Below are 20,458 nucleotides of genomic sequence, written 5' to 3'. Positions count from 1 at the left end.
CTGCCCACCATGCCCCATCCCTGGAGCCTCACAGGCTTACTGCGGTAGGACGGAGGGCGCGCCAGATCTGTGGAAGTGGACGATTTGCCATTTGCCATCGCGGCGGTGCCAGATGCGGGTCTCCTCAGACTGGGCGGTGCGGGGGATCCCTCCCGCGTCCACGTACTGCGTGATGCGGATATAGGCAATGCAGGCAGACTCGTCTCCCATCAGATGAATGTGGGGGTTCAGGATCGTTGTGTGCACAGGCTTGCTGTTCCGGGACCACACTGCAGAGAGGACAAGTACAAGTGGCTTTAGGCAGGGGAAAGAGTTTGGGTGGCTCTTGCCCAGGGCGGCAGCGATGTGGGAAGGGGAGATGCTTGGGTTAGGCTTTCTGCTTGGAGGAGCCGAGTAAATGCTTGCATGGGTGGATTCAGGATGAACCCACCGAGAAAGCAGCTAACCAAGCAGCTCCTCTGTTTACAGCCCAGCCACAGTTGACCTAACAGGCTTGATTCACCTCCTGCTGGGATCTTCCAGATCAGCCAGAGATGCTCCCAAAGCCACCCTTACCCTCCTCTCTCCAGCAAGCTGATGGAGGTCAAGACACAGCTGGGCCCATGGAAGGTGGGAAGGGTCCCTCGGGAGGCAAGGGGGCTGCTTACGGTTTTCAAAGTAGAATCGGTGGAAATCCAGGCCTTCCACGAGGTTGCCTAGAGCCTCAGGCTCGAAGGCAGTCATCCCAGGGTCACACATCTTCCTGGGAGGTGGGAAGGGGACAGAAAAGGGAGAAGTTATCTCACTGCTTCTAGCATGAGAGCCTGCAAAACCCAAACAGCTCATGCTCGGCATGACTCCCTCAGCCTGCGACTGAGGAGCCTCTGCACCAGCAAGTAATTCAAACACGAATCTGACCTTGACCCTGCACTCTGCATGAAGCCCACCCCACCTCACCTCCATCCCACTGCCTGCAGCCAGGACCCCAGAGAGGCAGGGTGAATTCTCCATCAGTCACCATCTCCCATTAAACCTCCCAAAACACTGCTGTCTCCTTTGTAAGAAAGAAAAATGTCAGGGAGAAACTCCTATTTTCTGCTCTGTATCAAAATATCCCCACTGCAGTTCTCTGAGGCAGGGATGAAGACCTGCACTCGCTCGGATATTGCTAATTAAATAGGCCTTGGACACAGAAGCAGTGTATTCTGAAGAGCATCAGCTCAGCAAGTAGAAAGCAGTTACGCTTCCAAGCAGATTGTGGCAATCTGGATATAATAGATACCATGGATGCAATGCTCCTTCTTCCACCATAAATCACATTTGCAGTTATACATCTTTCTGCAAACCAGAAAATGGGCTCATCCATGATACTGAGACCAGAGAGCTGTGGCCAGCTTAGTGTGAGAGAAGCATCAGGTTTGGAAACCGATGTCCCCTGCTTCTCTTGGATGGTCCCTGTGCCCCACCACCATGTCAACCCAGTCACCCTGCCCTGGGCAGCAGTAAAAGCTCCCGGGCTGCTCTGTTACAGCGAGGACACCCGCTCCAGGAGGCTGAGCCCCCACCCCAACCCAAAATCACACGGGGCACACTCACGTGTAGGACTCAAAGTCGCCATTGCTTATTGCTTCGATCAGCTGCTCTGTGACTTTAATGATTTCTTGCTTCCGTACTGTTGGTTTAAAGAGACAAAGAAAATAAAAGAAGAAAACGAACCAGAAATGCTGGTGTTGCAATATCGTTGAGATATCTTTTTCTCATTAGAAACAGACCACAGGACACTGGGGGACATTGGAAACTGTCCAGGGAAAAAGCAGGATGGCAACTTGAGAGAGAGATGTGGGGAAGGGCTCTTCACCCCCAGAGAGGAAAGACCTCCAAAGTCAGGGCAAAACTGAAACTCCCTGTATTTTCCTAAAGAGCAAAAGAGTTAATCACCAAGTGGTGAGCTGCCCTCGGCCCAAAACCTGGCCCAGGCTGGTCTTGGTTGCAAAGCCTTGCCAAGCTGGGACCTTCTACCCCATGAACTCACAGCAGGGCCCAGCCAGGGCAAGCTGGACCAAGGATGCTCTCACCTCCCTCTGAGATGGGAGGAGAGGGTCTCAGCTGGAAGAGGACAGGTAGGTGACATGGGCAGCCACCGCAGGAGACAGAAGGAGGGACCCTGCGAAGGGCATGGCACAGTGTGGCTGCTGCCAGGGACTCCAGGCACTGCCAGCTCATCTGGGAAGGGACTGGGCTGCAAGAGCAGGTTTGGCTCCCCGGGATGCAGGAGGAGCTGTCAGAGGTAACCCTGGGCTTATGAACGAGGTTCTGCTTCAAATGCAAATCAGCGTCATGCTTGACTTAATATTTTTTATTTATTTATTGCGGGTAATGAAAGGAGAGGGAGCATGTTCCTGAGAGTCATTCAGAAAGGAGGAGAGGGACCCCCATCACTTTCTTTGCACTGCTTGCCTCCACATCCACTCTTGGGGAGCCCTTCCCCCAGAGGACAGGTGTCCCATTAAGTGTCACATCAGGCCAAAGTCCATCTTGCTTTGTGCTGAGATTGCTTCATCGAGAGACTTTACAAATTAGCACTGATAAATCATTCCCTGGGTTATTCTTAGAAAGCTGGCTCTGGCAGGGGGGCAGGCGGAAGGCAGGGATTTCCCTTGGAGGATTTTCCCAAAGGGCCATTTCTTTTGGAGAAGCAGGCAGCCGGGCTGCTATCCCTGGAGATGTCTGCCATTTCCACGCCTGCTTTCAGGGAACATCCCCATTTTTGGGAGCCCCCTCCTTGCCCGCAGTGCCCCAGCAGTGAAACCACCTAAGGAGTTACAGCCACTTCCGAAGGGACCTGAGGAGCTCGATGGTGGCAGGTTTTGCCGTAGCCAATATCTCACTAGGGGTGGCCCCACGGCACCTCCAAAACAGCCTGCCCACCTCCCCGGGTGCCCCCAACGGTACCTTTGGTGTCTTCATCCTCGATGGTGGTGTTGGTGCTCTCCGACGATTCCTGAGCAAAGAACAGAAAGGAGAGACGGGGCGGTGAGAGGGGTCTTCTCCCCACGCCAGACGGAGCTCGTGTGTTCGACAGCCCCCCGAGTCCGACCCCACAGCGCTCGACTGTGCCAACGGACAGAAACCAAGGAAAACGCCAGCAGGTCCAACCCGTCCTCAACCACAGCTCTAGGGCAGCGCTGGCAGAGCCCTCCCTGACCTCCACTCCTTGTAGCCAAGGGCACAAGAGCTGGGCTGTGGAGGGTCTGGTAGGAACGGCGCTGCCTTTCCTACCAGCACCTGTGGGGACAGAGATGGGGGCAGGTCCGGGGGGGTTTGGTGGGTTCCTAGGATCGTTGCCGGAGGGGCAGGGAGAGGGGCTGTGCAGGGGTGGAAGACACCATGTTGACTGTACGATAAAGAGAGAGATGTACAAATTAACAGCGAGGAGGAGCTGGGATGAGAAAGAGGGGACTGTGCAGGAGTGAGAGAGACCACACTGACCGCAGAGTAGGGAGAGAAATGTACAATAAAACAGAGTGCTTCCAAGACCCACATGGACCACTGAAGGCTGAGACACAGCTCTTTCAAGAAACAGCTGAGCACTACACAGATTTTGGGGGGAGGGGGGTACTGACCCCCCGTCTCTCTTCAGGAGCCCCATCAAGGCAACTCTGCTAGCGGAGCTAGAGCAATGGCTCTGCTAGCTCTTCCCAGCAGAGCCTTGCTTATGTATTACCCATAATACCCCGATGTAGGTTGGCAAGGTGTCCCATGACCATACAGTCCCCGCAGAGGCATGGAAGGTGTTTCTCCAAGGCTCCTTGGACCGATGCAGCCTGCAGACCTGAGTCAGGAGAACTGGGAGAAACGGCATGAGAACCCATCAGCAAGAACCAGGGCCGGCTTCCCACCAGCTGGTGGCCAGCAAGTGCCTGCACCAACCCTGTTAATGGGGTTTGTGGGTGATACGGCTTTGAGGATGTTCCCTCCAACCCCGGTGTCCCTTCTTCCCTACCCCGAGGTAACTTCCAAAAACGGGGGAAGCTGGAACATGTGGAGAGGCCCAGCAATATCGGCATTGAGGAAGACGAAGGACACTCACCATTAACTGAACGCTGGAACTGGACTTTCTTTTCTGGAAAAACAAGGAGAAGAGATGGAACAGGAAGAGACACAGAGTGAGAAAGGCTGAGAGCGGCACGTGAGAGGCAGCAGCTCCTGAGCCACACTTTGTGGTCCTCATGGAGGGGCAAACGAAAGGTGGGGGACAACCTGGTGCTCCTGTAGGGACATGCCACTGGCTGTGGTGCTGGTGGTGCCATGCCAGCTCCCTCCCCGCATTCCTGCTAGCACCTTTTTCTCTCGATCTGCCACAATCTCTGGGGTTGCTCATCCCAAGGACCTAGCTAGCCCAAAAGGAAGTCCCCTAGGAGTCGATGACTACTCTCGTGGCTTTGTGACCAGGCCAGTGAGCTCACAGGAACAGGAGTAGGACGCTGAACAGCTCAGGCAGCTCCACCAGCTGTACAGCCCTGCAGTATGAATGCCATACTGATGTTTTCAGACTCTGGAGCTGTTCTGGGCACATCTGCCCATGCTGCTGACTAGTGTGGAGATGCTCAATTAGCTTTGGACCTAGACCAGTACTAAGCTGGCTGGTTTAAAGCCAGCATGGCTATTGCTACTCAACCCCACAAGGCAGACACACTATGTGGGAAGCTGTCCTGGGTGCAGCCCCAGTGCTTTAAATCAGGACATGTTTCCTCCAGAGAGAAGACCTTATGCATGCACATATATATCTCCATCCTTGTCCACTACCACTAGGTTTTAAGGCTTTTGGGTTGGATGACCCCATAGTCACATTTCTGCTTGCAATCCCAAACCACTTCTGGACTCTCCTTCCTTGCTGTGCTTTTCTCCCTGTCTCCATCTTTAATCTAGCTAGGAGACAGGGGGACGTGCACGCTGGCCTCGTGCCCTTTCTCTGCCTCCAGCTCCCAGGGGATGAATCAGCGGCCGACAGGGAACACCAGCGTGCAGGAAGCCGCAGTGCCAAGTAAAAAAGTGTTTTACCAGCATATTTAACAAGGCACCAGCTCTGCCTGCCCTGCAGAGGGAAAAGTAGCATACACAGTGCGAATCTCTTGGAAAACTCCATGGAGTGACCTGTTAAGGTGCATGGGTGCACTGCAGTGTAAAAACTGCTGATATCCATTCCCCCTCATTGCTCCTTTCACATCCTAACTGGCTCCCACCAGCATCGTCACTGAGTTTCCCCCTCTGCCAGTGCAGCTCTTCCCTCCCTTGCTAGGTCCTACGTTAACACTTGCCCCTCCTTCACCGAAACAACAGATGTCCTAAAGGGCAGAGTGAGCTGCAGTATTTTGGAAGGAACCCCATGGGAAATGGAGCCGCCAGAGGTGGGCTGTCTGCAGGAAGGGCTGACAGCTTCTGCTACCCAAGGACATGAGACGGGGCAGTAAACTGCAGAAATTTCAGACGCAACAGAATGCAACACAAAGCAGTGACTGCGTCAAGTCTGGACATACAGTAACAGGATGCAACACGGGGCAGTGAGCTCATTAATTTAGGACGGGACAGGATGTGACATGGGGCAGTGATTTCATTAGTTTACAATGTGACGAGATGTGACACTACACAGGGCAGTGAAGGTATCACAGCTGCTGGGACCAGAAGACCTCCCACCAACCCCAGAGCAGGGCTCGAGGGGGATTTTTGGTCCCATGAATGCTTTTAGTGAGGGAGAAACCTCCTCAAGAGGGTGAATTTTGAGCCCTCTGAGCCCAGGCTAGAACCATCGTGGTGCCGGAGGGCTGTGCGGGTAGGCTGGAGGGCAGCACCAGCTACCTTCTGCCCACCTTTGTGGCTTTGGGCAGGAATGGCAGGGGTGGCTGCCTGGGACCTGCCTGCTCTCATGGGGACAGTCAGTCCAGCAAGTTTCTCCAAACGGGAACACAACTCTTCTAACAATGAACCACACCACTTGGCCTAACTTACAGCCCTGCTCTGAGCAGGCAGGACCATTCTCTTCCCACCTGCCCAAGGCAGGTTTCCAGGTTCCTGCCTCACTTTTCCAGCAAGATGGAAAAAAATGAACACCGGCCAGCAAAATGCCCTGACATCTGCCAGCTGCCCACAGTGGGCCATTAAAGCTTCACCTGGAGCACCCAGCCTCCCTGTGCTCCCGTGAGTGGGTTACGCTGTGAGTGCCCCCAGGCTGGGCATGGGAATGAGAGGTGGGAATGGTAACACTGAAGGTGACCAACACAATCAACCTGTTGGCAAAGAGGTTGCCTCTACTTTGTCTTCTCCTCTTCTACCTTCGTGGCCATCCAGCCAGGCATTCTCACCTCCACTTGTTGGAAAGAGGGCAATAAAAAAGCAAACTCATTCTCCAGAGCTTGTGCACTCTCTTGAGCTGAGTGTTGGCTGGTAGGCTGCGCTCAGGATGAAGCCTCACTTGCTGCTCCCCACTCACCAGGGAGGAGCTGAGTACTGGGGATACAAGCCAGCCTCTCTGGCCCTCCTCCGAAACCAGACCCTCCTTGCTGAGTTTCAGTGATGGGCCAAGAAGGGCTGTTTACCCAAACTAGCTATTTTGCTAAGACAGCAAGTGCCCTGCTTCGCAGGATAACATCTGCCCTCAAAGCTACTTTGAAGTCCAAGAGGGAGCACCATTAGCAAGCTGGGCTGGCAGATGGTCTTCTAAAGCCACACCATCCCGACAATGCTAGAGGTGAAATTCAAGGCTGCCCCTTTCTGCTGGAAAATTAGATTCAGGGCAGTTCCTGATGAAGCCTCTCCATCCACCAATCTCCTTTTACAGATTAAAAATGCATCTTCTGATTGCTCCCACCTCTGCTCCAGCAACTCGTACCAAGTCAGCCCTACCATTGATGTCACTTCTCAGGTGACTCCCAGAAGCAGCCAGGACTTCAGAATAGCAGAGCCCTGGCCAGCAGTGGCTGGCAGATGGGTTGCCGGGACTCCCAAGGGACCCAGCCCCTCTGTGCCAGCACTGTTGTACAAACCTAGCAATCCTGTCAGAGAAGTCACAAGATATCCTGACGCCATGGCCCAAAGCAATGTCCTTTCATAGCAATGCAGGCCATCAGCTTCACGCTGCAGAATAATATTGCATGGCCAGAATGGTCTGTTGTGGAGCTGAGCCCAGGTTTGGAGAGTTGTGCACGGTCTCAAGTTTTGCAGGCTTGTCCTGTCCCAGCCACTGGGTCTGGAAGCAGTGGGAGAAAGACAAGCCATCCCTAGACCTCTGGCTCCACGGACCATTTGGACTGAGGAGTGAAGAAGCCAGCTGAGGGCTCTGCTTTTCCAGAACCCTGCACATCTCACAGCCCAACAGCTGGGTCCCTGCAAAAGGGTTGGAGGAAGGAGAACAACTGTGCTGCAGTCAAGCTTCCAAAGCTCTGCCTGACACCTTGCACTCCTGCCCTGCAGTGGGGAATGTGATCACACCAGATCTCCTCTGCTGAGTGATCACTTGTATTCATGAAGGGAAAGGGTAAGGAGAGAAAGACCCTCACATGGACAATTCCTTCCTGCCGGAGGAGTGTGACAGAGTTCACTAACCACCTCTAACTACCACATCTCCGTATCATCAGAAGCAGCTGCTCAACAGCAGGATTTTGCTGCCTCCAGGAGCCACCTTGTCCTGGAGAAGAGCCGTGGCCCCACCTCAGAGGGGCAGGCGAACTTGAGAGCTCTGCAGCCCAGAAAACAAGGTCCATCAGAGAGCACTGGCTTGTTTTTAGAGCATCACCAAGCCAATTGCTCTATCAATTATCAGCCAGTGCCTTTGCTCTGTCTGCACTGGGCACAGGGGGCCGGCAGTGCTGCCCAGAGGGTTAAGGGCACCCATGTGCCACCCAGAGGGTTAAGGGCACCCATGTGCCACCCAGAGGGTTAAGGGCACCCATGTGCCACCCAGCAGCACACCAGCCCTTGGGGACGGGACAGGACAGGAGCTGGCGAGTGAGCCCAGCCCCACCAGCTGCAGCAGGATGCATGCTAGGGTGAGCAGGAGATGCAGTCACCCATCTCACCAGACGGCTGCTGCCAGGCTGAAGCCATGGCTCTGGGCTGCAAAGCTGCCTCCCCCTGTCTCCTGTCCCCACTCCTGACCCAGCCTCTGCCTCTCCCCCTCCCTGGGGGCAGCAAGGGGTGAGCGCATTTTTCAGGCAATGAAACAGCAGCAATTTCCCCCGTGCACCCCTCTAGCACCAGCCTGCTCCCCTCGCTCGCCGTGCTGCAAAGCCTCCTGTGCACTGCCTGTCCTGGCAGGAGCCGAGCCGGTGGCACAGGGACACACTGGGACAGCCAGGCCAACAGCCGCCCTTTAAAGCACAGGGTGTCGCAGGGACCTCTGGCACGGCATGGAGACCCCCACCACCGCCCCAGCAGCGGAGGGGCAGGCAGGAGAAGGTGGCAGGGAGGGGGCTTACCTTCACGCCGTCATTCTTCTTGTTGCCGCCGCTTTTGCCTCCTGGAGAGAGGAGGAAGGAGATTAGGAGACCCAGGCAGGGCACCAAGACCAGGAGGCCAAGGATCAGCAGCATGGTGCCAGGTGGCAGAGCGATGGGACCCCGCAGGACCAGCTGGTGGCTTTTGTCCTCTCTCCAGCAACCCCCGGTGCAACTCCCGGGAGCTCAGGGGCAACCTGGCTGGCACTGTCCTGTCCTACCCCCAGTGGCTCTCAGCCAGGGGCATGACCCGTCTCCTAACGTCACGCCGATTCCTCGGGGCAGCTTGGAGGGGGCTGGCGGGGCCGTTCAGCGGCAGGCAGGCTCCGGCCGGGGGTTGCTGGTGACCGAGCGCGGCGCAGCGCGGTGGAATGGGCTGCCCGCCTGCTGCCCTCTAATTTTAGCCCCATGCTGCCGGGATCATGTGCTGCCGGCCCGCCGGCCCGACAGCTGCAGCCCACATTTTGACAATGATGAAAAGCAGACGCCTTCCCCAGTGCCCACCTACCGCTGCCGGCTCTGCCCCAGCCCCCTGCGCTGCACAAGGCACCCCACTGCCCCTGCACCCTGGAGCAGGGTGGGACTGGGGGGCTCAGCCCCACGCGGGACCGCACCGGCCGCCAGCCCTGCCGCGCTCCCCGGCAGGGAGGACCGGTAAGGCCCCGGGCTGTGCGTGGGACGGGCAGTGCTATGAGAGATGCTTTTGAATTTCCTGCCCTTTGATGCTTCGTGTCCGCCATGTCTCCTGGCGCGGGGCCTGACACTGGATCCCCCCAGCTGCTGGGACTCCTCCAGCCCTGCCGCACGCTGCCCACAAGTGCTAAATGTGTCAGCACGATCCCCCCGCGACAAATGCAGATACCAACCCCGGCCGCAGCCCTCTCTTCTGGCACCTGGCTGGACCAGCAGCCCCCATGTCCCCCCTGCTCACCTGCTACACCTGACTGCCGGGGCGCCTCGGTGAAGCACCCCAAAACACCCATCTATCACCAAACAGCTGCTGCCAGCCCACTCAGCCAGCATGCCAGGCTTGGCTGGCTTGTCCCACTGCTGCAGCACCTCTGCTGGGGCCATCCCTGCGGCTGAGGAGTGCTGGAGGTGACAGTGAGCGGATGAGCTCTGTAGTCACCCGGCACCTTTTTGGTTCTGTGCCTGGGAATCACCAGGACCTGCTGATCCCTGCCTGTGAAATCCCAGCTGCAGGGCTTGCTCCAAAGCAGCAGGGTGTCCCCAGAGGAGTTCCCAGAGGAGACAGCTCTTGGCAAGGGCACTGGGACAGTGGGGCTTGTGGCTGCACTGAGACCACTCCAGGCGCCCAAGCTGGGCTGCCGTGCTCTGTCCCTGCTCCTGTGTCTCCGTGCAGCCCTTGGGACATAGGGAGGCAGGAGGAGAGCAGAGGCCCTGCAGGATCAGTACCCGCCTGCCTGGGAGAGACCTCAGGGACCTGCTGCCACCTGGCTGCAGTGGCACCCAGGGACCTTTCCGGCACCTTCTTGGTGCAGAGGATGCTCTCCCTGAGCCACAGACATCTCCAGGAGGACACAAAACCAGGTGCCTTGAGCCCTGGCTGCCCCAAGCACCCGCATCCCCACCCCAGCACAAGCCAGGTGGTTGGGCACATACAAACCCCCACACCCTAAACCTCTGGGGGCTGCTGCGCCTCAGCCAGACACCTTTTCTCTTGCACCCCCAGCCAGAAAACAGCCTGGAGGTGCCAGGTGACCTGGCCTGGACCTGGTCACCCAATGCCGTGCGTCCCCAGAGGCACGAGGCAACCTCAGCCCCCCTGTGACATCCAAGGCAAAGCCAGCTCTCCAGGGACCCTACGGGTTTGCCCTGGGTGCCTTCTAAGACAAAGGAGATGAGCCCCAGAGACAGCACCTACCGGAGAAGTTCCTGGTGGCCAGCATGGTGGTGAGGATGGCTCCCTGAAAGACACAGAAGGTAGAAGGAAAGGGCATGCTGGGCCCCAGCCCCCCGCACCCCTGCTGCTCCCCCCAGCTCTGGGAAGGAAAGCCCTGCTTGTCACCTGTCCCCTGGCCACCTCACTGGAAGGAAACTGGCCCACGGGTTGATATTCTTCTCCTGCCATCAAAAGCAGCCCTACATACCTGACTCCATATCCCCAGCTCCAGGGCGTTGGGTTACATTCTCTGAAACTGCCTTCCTTCCAAGATTAAAGGGATATTAAATATCCTCGGGGTGCATTTTGGTCTAGTTCTGCCCTGCCCTAGATGCAGCACGACTCCACTGAGCTGACCAGGGCCAGCAGCTGGCAGCAAGGGGAGCCACCGGGAGCAGAACCAGATTTAATTGCAATTAAAGCCATGCCAGTTAAGAGCAGCAGGGCAGGGATTTTTCACGGGAGCCACACAAAGATCACCACTGCAAAATAACATTCATAAAAATGCTTTCCTTTTTCCAGCCGACTCTACTAACTAGTTGCTCAGCATTTAATGAGATTACTTTGGACTAATTGCTTACAGTAATGGATTACTATTTTGAAGTGTATGCCTGAACTAATTTGATTACTTGTCTAGCTGAAAAGTAATAATAGTTTATAGCCAGTTTCTTTTCTTGATAATCTTGTTAGTAGCCTGCAGCTGTACTGCTCTGTGCCACATCGTGTTCAGGCCTGGAGCACTGATGGCTCTGACTGCCGTGCAGATCAGCGCTGCTCCTGCTCTGTGTCTCCGGCTCTGGAGAAGGCATTGCAATTTCCAGAGCCCATTCCCAGCACCGTGCTGCCGGCTGAGGCTGAGCAGCACCCAGGAGACGGATGCTTCAGGGAGGTGCTCCAGCTCGACAGTGAAGCCTGGGGAGATGGTGGTATCAGAGGGAGCCCAGGCTGCAGCACACAGCAGCATCCCAGAAGGGAAAGCCTGTGGGACTGCTGGTGTGGGTGATCCAGAGTTCTTTGCTAGTCTATGAATCCCTTTGTTCCTTGGCTAAGTGGCTTGGCCATCAGGCAAAGGGATCTGGCTGTGCCTCTCAGATCCACGTCCTGCCCCAAAAGCAGCTTTCTTGACACTGACTCCAGCGGGAAAGTCCTTGCCCCCGTGGCCAGGGCAGCTGTGTGACTCAGTGCTTTCCTTCACCATGGTTTTCCTCCAAGCACTTGGGAAACCCAGCCAGGTGCAGCCACCACCCCACTTGGTCTCTTCTCCCTTCTTCACAGTGAGGATCCTCAGATGTCTGTCACCCCCACACCGCTGACCCAGAGGCAGCACCCTGTGCTTTCCCACACAAGGAACAAACCTACTAATGACCTGATCATGCATTTTGCCATCAGCTTGGAGCGTATGAGAGTTACCTTCAGCTTCCTCCGGGCATTGAACTTCTTCAGACAGTCCACCGTCTCCTGCCTGTGCATGCATGACGCCACGGTGGCACGGTGCTGAGAGGAGAGAGACCCAGCTTAGAGGGGGAAGGGGTTCCCCTGGCCCCACTCTCACATGCACGCACACGTGTGCGGTCTCCCACGGCCGAGGCACAAGCCAGAGCCACCTGCAGCAGCAGCAGATCAAAGTTTAATAGGCAGCAGGAGATCGCAGCTCTGGAGTCAGCAGGATCTGCTCTGGGGAGGGGGGGGTTGCAGTAAGAGCTGGCTGCCCCCTCGGTTAACCCTTTGACTGACCAGCCACATTGAGCAGCATGCTCAGGGTTTGCACATGGTGTGGGGTCCCAGGGTTAAGCCCATGCAGTCCTCCTCCCTTTAGGAGCTGATTCAGAGCGTGAACCAGCAGCCAAAGGAGCGGGGTGCAGCAAGGGGCTGGGGGAAATTGCTGCTGGGTGTACGGATGGGTAGACACGAGCACACTCCCGCCACCCTTAAGGAAAGGCCCCTGCCAGCGCAGCTTGACACCAAGAAACCAGCCTGTCCACACCAGGGCTGGGAACATGTGTGTCCCTCCCTTAGGACATGCTGTTTGCATTCACGCTCCAGGCTTTTCTCCGCCGTAAAGCCTCAGGGAAAAGGTTGCTTTGAGAGCACTGGGAGGAACCATGCCAGGAAACCATCTTCCCAGAATGGAGAAAAGAGCCAGACAGCATGTTTGATAACACGCGCTTCCCAGTGAGATGTTCCCTCCTTGTGAACCCCCACACCTCTATACCTTTGACCCCAACCGGCGAGTGCCACCAAACTCACCGATATCCAGGGGTGCTTCAGAGCCTCCGCTGCCGTGATGCGCTTGGACGGGTTTATGGTCAACATCTTGTTGATGAGATCTTTTGCTTCAGGAGTGACTGTGTCCCACTCAGGAGAGGGGAACTACCAAAGCAAAGGGACCAGGGTGAGAGATTGCAGGAAGCAATAGAAGGAGCAGAAGCCCCTTTGCACTTGGGTTGGTTCCCCTGCAACCCTTTGCTCCTGCCCATGGGACAGTTTGGAGAGTCAGTAGCAACAGGAAAGAGCTGCCAGATGGAAAAGTGGAGAGCAGGAGTGCAGGGAGGAGAAAGGTGGAAGGCCCAGGACAACACTTATCTGTCCTGCAAAGTGGACATGCCAGTGTGTGCACCTGGCCATGGCAGCTTGGTCAACGCTCTGTGACTGCAGCAGAGGAAAGAAACTTGCTCCCGCCTGTCTGAATTTGTCCTGTTTGCTCTTCTGGAGCAACAGACTGCAAGGCAGGGACAGCAGGAGAGAGGGGAGACCGTGAAAGTGGAGAGCGAAACAAATCCACTCACATCATAAGCCCCAGCCTTGATCTGCTGGTAGAGTCGGTGCTGGTCTTCATCCCAAAAGGGTGGGTAGCCGACTAGCAGGATGTAGAGGATGACACCTGCCCAGGACAGGAGATGTGGGATCAGTGGGAGAGAGCGCATTGGTGGAGGTATGAGCAGACCCAGCCTGGAGACTGGCCCAGCTCAAGCAGAGAAACAGAAATCATGGAAATGGGAGGATTTGCTCCCTGATTAAAAAGCAAAAGGCTTGTTGTTGGGTCCAGCTCCATGCTGATGTGCTCAGCAGCTGCGGAGATATATGGGTCTGGCAGCCACTGCGCACAGCCTCGAGCTGGGTGCCCAGCAGGGCTGGGTGATGCCTCCTCCCCATTGCGGGTGGAAGAAGGCTCCCCTACGGCTGCATCAGCACCGCAGGGCAAAAGAGCTGCCATCTCCCTTGCTTGGGGGCTTTGGGTGCATAGCAAGGGAGCTGATCCTTCAGAGAAGGGTGCCCCTGGACTGGGAAAGAGGGTGCTGCTCTAGGGACAGCCCCGGGTAATGTGTCACCTCTTGGGTAAATCCTCCACCCTGACCTCCCTAAGACATATCTAGCCACTGCAACGTTGGACGTGCTAGATGAACAGCCTGCCTCATCCCACACAGTCCAGTCCAGCCCGCTCCCAGCATTTCAGCCCCAGTCTGGCTTACCACAAGCCCACAGGTCCACGGCTTTGCCATAGGGATCCTTCCGGAGCACCTCAGGAGAGAGGTATCCTGGGGTGCCAGCGAAACCTGGGACAGACAGCTTGTCACGCACCGATGGCAGGCAGTCCCCATCCCTGCACAGCTCACCAGCAGTGCCTGGTGCCTGGCCAGGCACCGCAAAAGCCAAGAGCCCTGGCACACACCAACCAGGTGGGACAGGCACACTCCCTTCAGACGCCTCCATGCCTCCCAAGAGCAGAGCAAACTGCAGCTTTCTTCCCATGGCAGCAGCCAGACCCCAGGATGCGGCATAAGGCTGGAGTGCTCCAATGTGCACCTCCAGCACTTGGAAGAGGTTTTCCTCCCGCAGGGTCTGCCCCTGTTGCCAGCTCACCAGGACATCTTGGTGACTCACCAAGTCCCTGCGAAGCTGTTTGCCTGTGCCCTGTACCAATGCTGGGCTGTTTCCAGGGGCATAGCTGGAGCCATCAACCTCCTCATCCACTCTGCCTCCTAGGCTGGCGCTGCCAGGATGCTCCCGTAACCCAGGATTCAGGTCCTGGGGATGCGCGTCCCTCCTGAGTCCTCCATGACCAAACACACAAACAAGGGCCAGAGGATACCCCACCTCAGGCCAGTCCTACTCACCAAACCATGCTTGCTGGTCCCCCTCCACCTCGATGGCAAGGCCGAAGTCAGCCAGCTTGACAGCAGCACCCTTCAACTTGGACGCCAGCAGCAGGTTCTCAGGCTGCAGGAGGAGATGAGGGTTGGAGACAAGCAAAGGCCCCCCCGGAGTTCTGCTGTCATGGAGGGGGGCTTCCCAGCACAGCACGGTGGAAGGTCAGGGCTCTGGATGTGCTCCCCAGCTGCTTTGTCCTGCTTTGTGTCCCAGTGTCCTTGGATCCTTAGAGGACCATGGACTCTGAGGACCTCCCTATCCCCTCTCCCTTGTTTTGTTTCGCCCCAGAGCTGGTCTTTGCCCTGTGGCTTTCCAGAAGCCCTACATGGCGTTCCTCCCCGCTGTTTCAGCTGCCCTGGAAGACGCTGGGCATTGCTCCACAGGGGTTTGCATCACAGATGGGGTCCCCACATCCTCCCACAGCCACTTCCCCTGCAGCTCCTACCTTCAGATCCCGATGGACCACCCCCATCTGGTGGCAGTGCAGGACAGCCTCCAGGATCTGCTGGATGCAGTGACTGTGGGAGAGAGAGGAAAGCTCACAAAGTGGTTGGCAAGGCAGAGTTTCCTTAGACACTTTTACTTGGCTGCATTTCATACCCCCCTGCCCCTCTCCTCACCATGCTTCTCAGCCGCAGCCCTGCAGCACAGCTCAGTGTCCCCCTCCACCCAAAGCCACGCACCCATGCAGAGCAGTTGTAACCCAGTAAGACCCCACCAGAGCTGCTGGACACAGTCACGGCGAACAGGAGCACAGGGGCTACAGCTGAGCCCATGGGGTCCCCGTAGGGGCAACACTGGGGGGGAGCTGGACACCAGCAGTGGAGTCACAGTGCCAACCCACATTTGGTCTCCCAACCCAGGCAGAGCAGACGTGCTCCTCCAGCACAGAGCTAACCTTTGCTTCAGCCCCATTTCCCTGGCCTGCTCTAAGGCGGGTGGCTCCTGCTGCGTCTGTTCGCTTTATATCTAGTTCATCAAACCCCAGCTCTGCTGCATGCGTGAGAAAGGAAGGGAAAAAGACTGGGGCCATGATCACTTCTGCTCCAAAACAGCTGTGTGCAAGGCAGAAGGTCTTTATTTACATGTATTTTATTTTATTTCTGTGACACTAACAAGTGGATAGGTTGTAAGTGGATTCCATGCAGGCGGTTCATTAAATGGGATTATTTTCTGCCCGGAAATAAGGGAAATTTCCATGCAGACAGAGGTAGCGTGGAGCTTATCGTGCCCTTGGACATTTGTGGGGGCTACACTTATCCTGGGGGCAAAGCCCAGAGGCACAGTGATATCTAGAGACTGGAGAGGGCCAAACCATGTCGTCCCAAAAAAATGAGGCTAGTGCTGTCCCCTGGCCAAGCTGCAAGGGCCGAAAGTGTCGCTGAAACCGTACCCAGCCCCCTGCGTCTGCAGCAGGGTACCTGGAAAGTGCCAGTGGGAGCGGGGGAGGGAGCGGAGCTCCAGTACATCCTCCCACCCAGCCTGTCTTCACTGCTTCTCCTTAGCGCTTTCAAGTGGTAAATGCTAGAGAAACGCTTGCAAATGACTGTTAATGCAGCTGCAAGGGGAAAGGGCAAAGACTGGGGGGTGTCTGTGCTATCACGCTCCTGGCTGCGGCACCAGCCTGACGCTGGGCTTCCTCTTGCCAGCCCTGGGAGCCCCGATACCCCCAGCCCTGGGAGCCCTGACACCCCCAGCCCTGGGAGCCCCAAAACCCCCAGACCTGGGAGCCCCACTGTTCCCAGCCCTGGGAGCCCCATGCCTTGCTCCTTTACAGGGAGGTCAGATGTAGGATATGCCATCAGCCTGGGGAAGGAGGATGCTGCGAGCAACGGCTGGCAGCTGCCTGATTCGGGGGGGGGACACCAGCCCCGCGGTAACAGGCACTTCTTGGCACAGGAGCCCAGTGAGTTAAAAAGAGCTGCTTTTTTTTTTTTTCTCACTACACATCTGGTTTATGAGTACACGCTGCGGAGCGGCTGTAAAACACCTCCCAGCATGGAAGGAGCTTATGCTGCAGCAAGCCAGACATGTAGGATCCTGGGAGAGAGCAGCTCGTGGGAGAAGGGGACAACTGCTGTCCCCTCCGCAATGTGGCGTGTGTCCGTGCTCACCTGGCATCTGCTTCGCTGTAGTACTCCCTGGCCACAATGTCCTCAAACAGCTCCCCACCGGTGACCCTGTGAGAAAACAGGGACAGTCACGCTCGGCCACCTCAGCACGGCACACAAGGGAGCTGGATTGATTTACAGCCCTGGCACACACACCCACACACCCCCCCAAAATGCCACTGCGCTGTGCATGGGGGGCAATGTTAGGGGTGCAGGGTGGGGACCTGCCCTCTGCCCAGCTTGGGGGACCCAAGCTTGGCTCAACCCAGCCTGTGGGAAGGGCTTGGGTGAGGTGGAGGATGAGGGAGGGTTTGGGAGCAGCTGTGGGGTGCAGGGTGTGTTGCCCCAGGGTGGAAGCATGCAGCTGCCTTGGATTAAGAGATGCATTTAACCATTACTCACAGGTCAAATATCAGGTAGTGGTGGCCCTCTTCAGAGATGCTGTCATGGAGCCTCACTGCAGCAGAGACAGAAGGGTTATGGGGTATGCCTGGCTCCCACCCTGCTCCCCAGGAACGCCTTTGCCCCCCTTTGGGGACAAGCAGGAGCTGGGAAAAGAAGAGAGGGGCTATTCCTCCTCCCTCCTCCTCTTGTTACTGTATCTGGCTCAGGGGGCGGGGGGCAGGTCCCGCTCAACAGAGGACCCTGGCCATGTCCCCAGCCTGGGGCAGCAGTGCAAGGCTCAAAGGTCAAATCCAAATCCGGGACTGCCCGGGGCTGGTGCCTGGCTGATAGCCTGTGCAGCTGCTGGGCTATCTTGGGCACTGGGCAGGCTGCAGGCGTGAGTGCCCCCAGCCCAGCCCTCTGACCCATCGGGAGAGGTGCCTGGGCACAGGGAGAGCTCAGCCAGGGCGCTGGGCTGCCAGCCCTGGCACCGACGGGGCTTTTTTTATTTTCTGCTAGTGACCTTCCTTTTCTCCTTGGGAGATCTCAGGTCGGGGATATCCAGGAATCACTGCAGGATGAATTTCCTTTGGAGGAAGCGTTCTCCCCGTCTCCCATCTCCGCCCACGGGGCTGGCATCTTGCCTCGCTCATCAGGCTGAGTGGCACCCTCTCCTCTCGGGTACACCTCACCAGGTACAGCCAGGAGCAAATCTGTCACCCTCCAGCTGGGTTCTGGTTGTTCAGACTTAGATTCCTGCTCACAGCTTAGCAGGCAGATGTGCAGTGAGGGGACAGGCACACAAACAGGTAGGATGTATAAATGGAGATTGGTCCAGCATCCTCTGCCCCCTGCCTCACATTTTGTTCCAGTTTCCTTAAGGCTGCAAATATTTAACCCTTCCTCTCTGCTCACCTGGTTTCAGCTTGATACAACTTTCAACATGTCTGAGGACTTTGGGAACCAGGGAGGAAAAGAAAACATTCAGGTGAATGATTTTGTGGGAATTTTCACTCCTATCCCATTTTACTGCAGCTAAATCAGCTGAGCCCTGTGTGGAAACATCCTCCAGACTTGAGTCTGAGCCGGGGGAGATAACAAGCCCCAGTGCTGAGTGCAGACACCGTGCTGCATCACTCTTATCTCCCTGCACAGCCAACGCCACTTTGCTCGTCCTACCTCTCCCTCCAAGTTCAGTGGGCAGATCCCGCAGCTGCCAAGAGCCAGGTGCCGGCAGCATCGCCTCAGCCCGGCCAGGGCAAGGGGCAGAGGGGGTCCGCTGAGCCAGACAGCATCTTTCCTCTTGGTGTCTCTCATGGTCTTGACTGTTGACACAACTTGCTCATATTCCCTGGTTATCCTTCCCCACTGCTGGCCGCTGCAGACATCTCCTGTGCTCCAACATGTGTTTGCTCCCTGTTTTTCTCTGACACATAATCCCAGCTTTTCTGCCTTCCTCTGCTAGAAGAAACACATTTCCTCTTGTTTCATCTCACCTGGGAGGGGTTTGGGGGTATTGCGCCTGGGATGCCGCAGAAGCCAAACTGTTCAAAGCGGGGATTATGCAAGCTCGGTGTGGATAGGGCCAGTCTAACCATAAGCAGATGGTCCGGATACATCCCCTGCTTGGGGAAGTCCCAACGCCTGTGGCTGCCAGGAGCCAAGAAGGTATAAGAAAGAGCCGCCACTCTAAATATAGCCTGATCCTACATGTATCTGTTACTGACCACAGAAAGAGCTGCACCGGCCAAAGCACTCCAGCTCAGTGCTGAGAGCCAAGGCAGGAGCAGGACACGGCTTCAGGAATGAGAGGCAGAAGACAATGGGTACCTGGATGGAGTTAAAACTCCAGGGCTGGGTGTAGCCAGAGTTTCCCCGATAAAGCAAGGCTTCCTGAAGGAAATGAAGCTTTGGGAAACCTCAGCTGTTCAGAACACATTGCCAGGTGCTGTGAATGTGCTGGGGACCTGGACCTGCCCTCGACCACCTGTGCACAGTTTTCTCTGCAAGGCTCTCCTGCAGGCACGGTGCAAAGCTCGGGTTGATTCCTCCAGGATCACAACCACAGCACAGCATTCCCATGGGAGCTGGAGGGACCCCACCTCCCTGCAGGGAACAAGAACAAGGGGCCAGCAAAGCCCCTTGTCAGCTGAGGTGCTTCTCCTGGGAGGGGGTAGAGAAGGTTTTCCGCCTGCGAGGGAGCTGCGGGCCCAAGTTTCCAGGCAGCAGGAGCAGTGGGGGGGTGAAAGGAGAGGGTGTGGGGCTGAGGGATGGAGAAGAGCCTCTTGGGTATAAAGAGCAGTGAGATTGGGCTGGTTAGCATCTCGTGCTGTTAACCCCTTCCAGCCCCGTGCACCAGGGTTGCTCTAAGGCCAAACAGTGAGGTGGGGTGCCGGGCTGGGGGAGAAGGCACAGGGGGGCTGAGATGTTTCTGTTCCTGGTGACCCCACCAGCATCGTGGGCAGGGATGGAGAGGGAAGGGAGGAAGACTGGTAGAGAAAGCTGGGGCCATGCTGGGAGTGTGGGGAGCTCCAGCTGCGTGGCCCAGCAACCTGCAAGTCCTCGTGGGGGTTTTAATATTTCTTGCTATTCACGTGCTTTGCAGTGTATTTCCTTCAGGTCTCAGCAATCCTCGTATGTATTTTGGTGCAAAGGAAAGGCACCAGCTGCTGCTCTCGCCAGGGGAGGCTGGACTCCCCACCAGGACCCTGGCAGGGCAGCTCCTGTGTGGGGCATGTGTCCTGCCAGAGTGGGGACAGCAGCCAGATCCTGCAGGGTCCAGCACCCCAGCAATGCAGCGGAGACCTGCCATGTGCCTGAGACAGGTGGAAGCTGACAGGCTTTTTCTGAACTTAAATATTTATGGGGCAGGAGCCGCAGGGCTGGTCCCAGCAGCCCCAGGGTTCGGCTCCCTGGATCTGCTGCAGCAGGATCCAGGTCACCAGGAGTAGTGACGGGGCCAGGAAGGAGCTCAGCCAAAGGCGAAACCTTCCAGCTTCGGGCTGCGGGATGTGAGGGCTGCAGAGCTCCTGTCCTGTCCCCAAACACATTCCAAAAGCTGCAGGATCCCATCTGAGTCGGCACATGCTGGGGTGCAGTGGAGGGGAGAGGGGGTTCATCCCTGTCTCCGCTGCCGGACCAGAGACCAAGAGCCTGCATCAGCATCACTCTCAAGGCTGGGGTTTGGGATTTTTTTACTGCAGTTTTTTCCCCTCCCCTCTCTCTCTCTCCTTCTGGCCTATTTTTGTCTTTTGCAGGGGCTCAGGAGTTTTCCTGAAACAGCTTTTCCGAAGGAGGCTACTCTCAGATGGACGATCGGTGGGAAAGTCTTCGCTTCCCCCCGCCATCGCTCCTCCTACACGCCCGGCGCTGCTGCTGCTGCTCGGAGCTGTAGCCGCTTTTTGGAGCATGCAGAGGAATACAGCACCCGAGGGGGGGACAGG

The 20,458-nt window shown here is 56.8% G+C and overlaps 1 protein-coding gene across 6 annotated transcripts in view; it reads right to left on the bottom strand.

The window, feature by feature from the left end:
* The window catches only part of CAMK2A (calcium/calmodulin dependent protein kinase II alpha), a 40,025-nt gene that overhangs the window by 5,123 nt on the left and 14,444 nt on the right, over nt 1–20,458 (bottom strand). For 2 of the 6 annotated variants that reach the window (XM_080399403.1, XM_080399402.1), the window contains 14 exons: nt 16,635–16,700; nt 14,966–15,038; nt 14,487–14,589; nt 13,842–13,925; nt 13,158–13,252; nt 12,619–12,741; nt 11,782–11,865; nt 10,354–10,396; nt 8,451–8,491; nt 4,070–4,102; nt 2,932–2,980; nt 1,576–1,651; nt 648–742; nt 41–269 (listed from right to left, as the gene is read on the bottom strand). In XM_080399403.1, the coding sequence (XP_080255529.1) occupies nt 41–269; nt 648–742; nt 1,576–1,651; nt 2,932–2,980; nt 4,070–4,102; nt 8,451–8,491; nt 10,354–10,396; nt 11,782–11,865; nt 12,619–12,741; nt 13,158–13,252; nt 13,842–13,925; nt 14,487–14,589; nt 14,966–15,038; nt 16,635–16,700 (1,194 nt within the window). Of the gene's footprint in view, nt 1–32; nt 270–647; nt 743–1,575; nt 1,652–2,931; nt 2,981–4,069; nt 4,103–8,450; nt 8,492–10,353; nt 10,397–11,781; nt 11,866–12,618; nt 12,742–13,157; nt 13,411–13,841; nt 13,926–14,486; nt 14,590–14,965; nt 15,039–16,634; nt 16,701–17,033; nt 17,089–20,458 lie in introns of those variants that run through there. The other 4 variants (XM_080399399.1, XM_080399400.1, XM_080399401.1 and 1 more) reach the window with 4 other exon arrangements.

The sequence above is a fragment of the Falco punctatus genome, assembly GCF_963210335.1.
Source record: "Falco punctatus genome assembly, chromosome: 8".
NCBI lineage: Eukaryota > Metazoa > Chordata > Aves > Falconiformes > Falconidae > Falco > Falco punctatus.
This window is presented reverse-complemented; position numbering and strand designations above follow the sequence as displayed.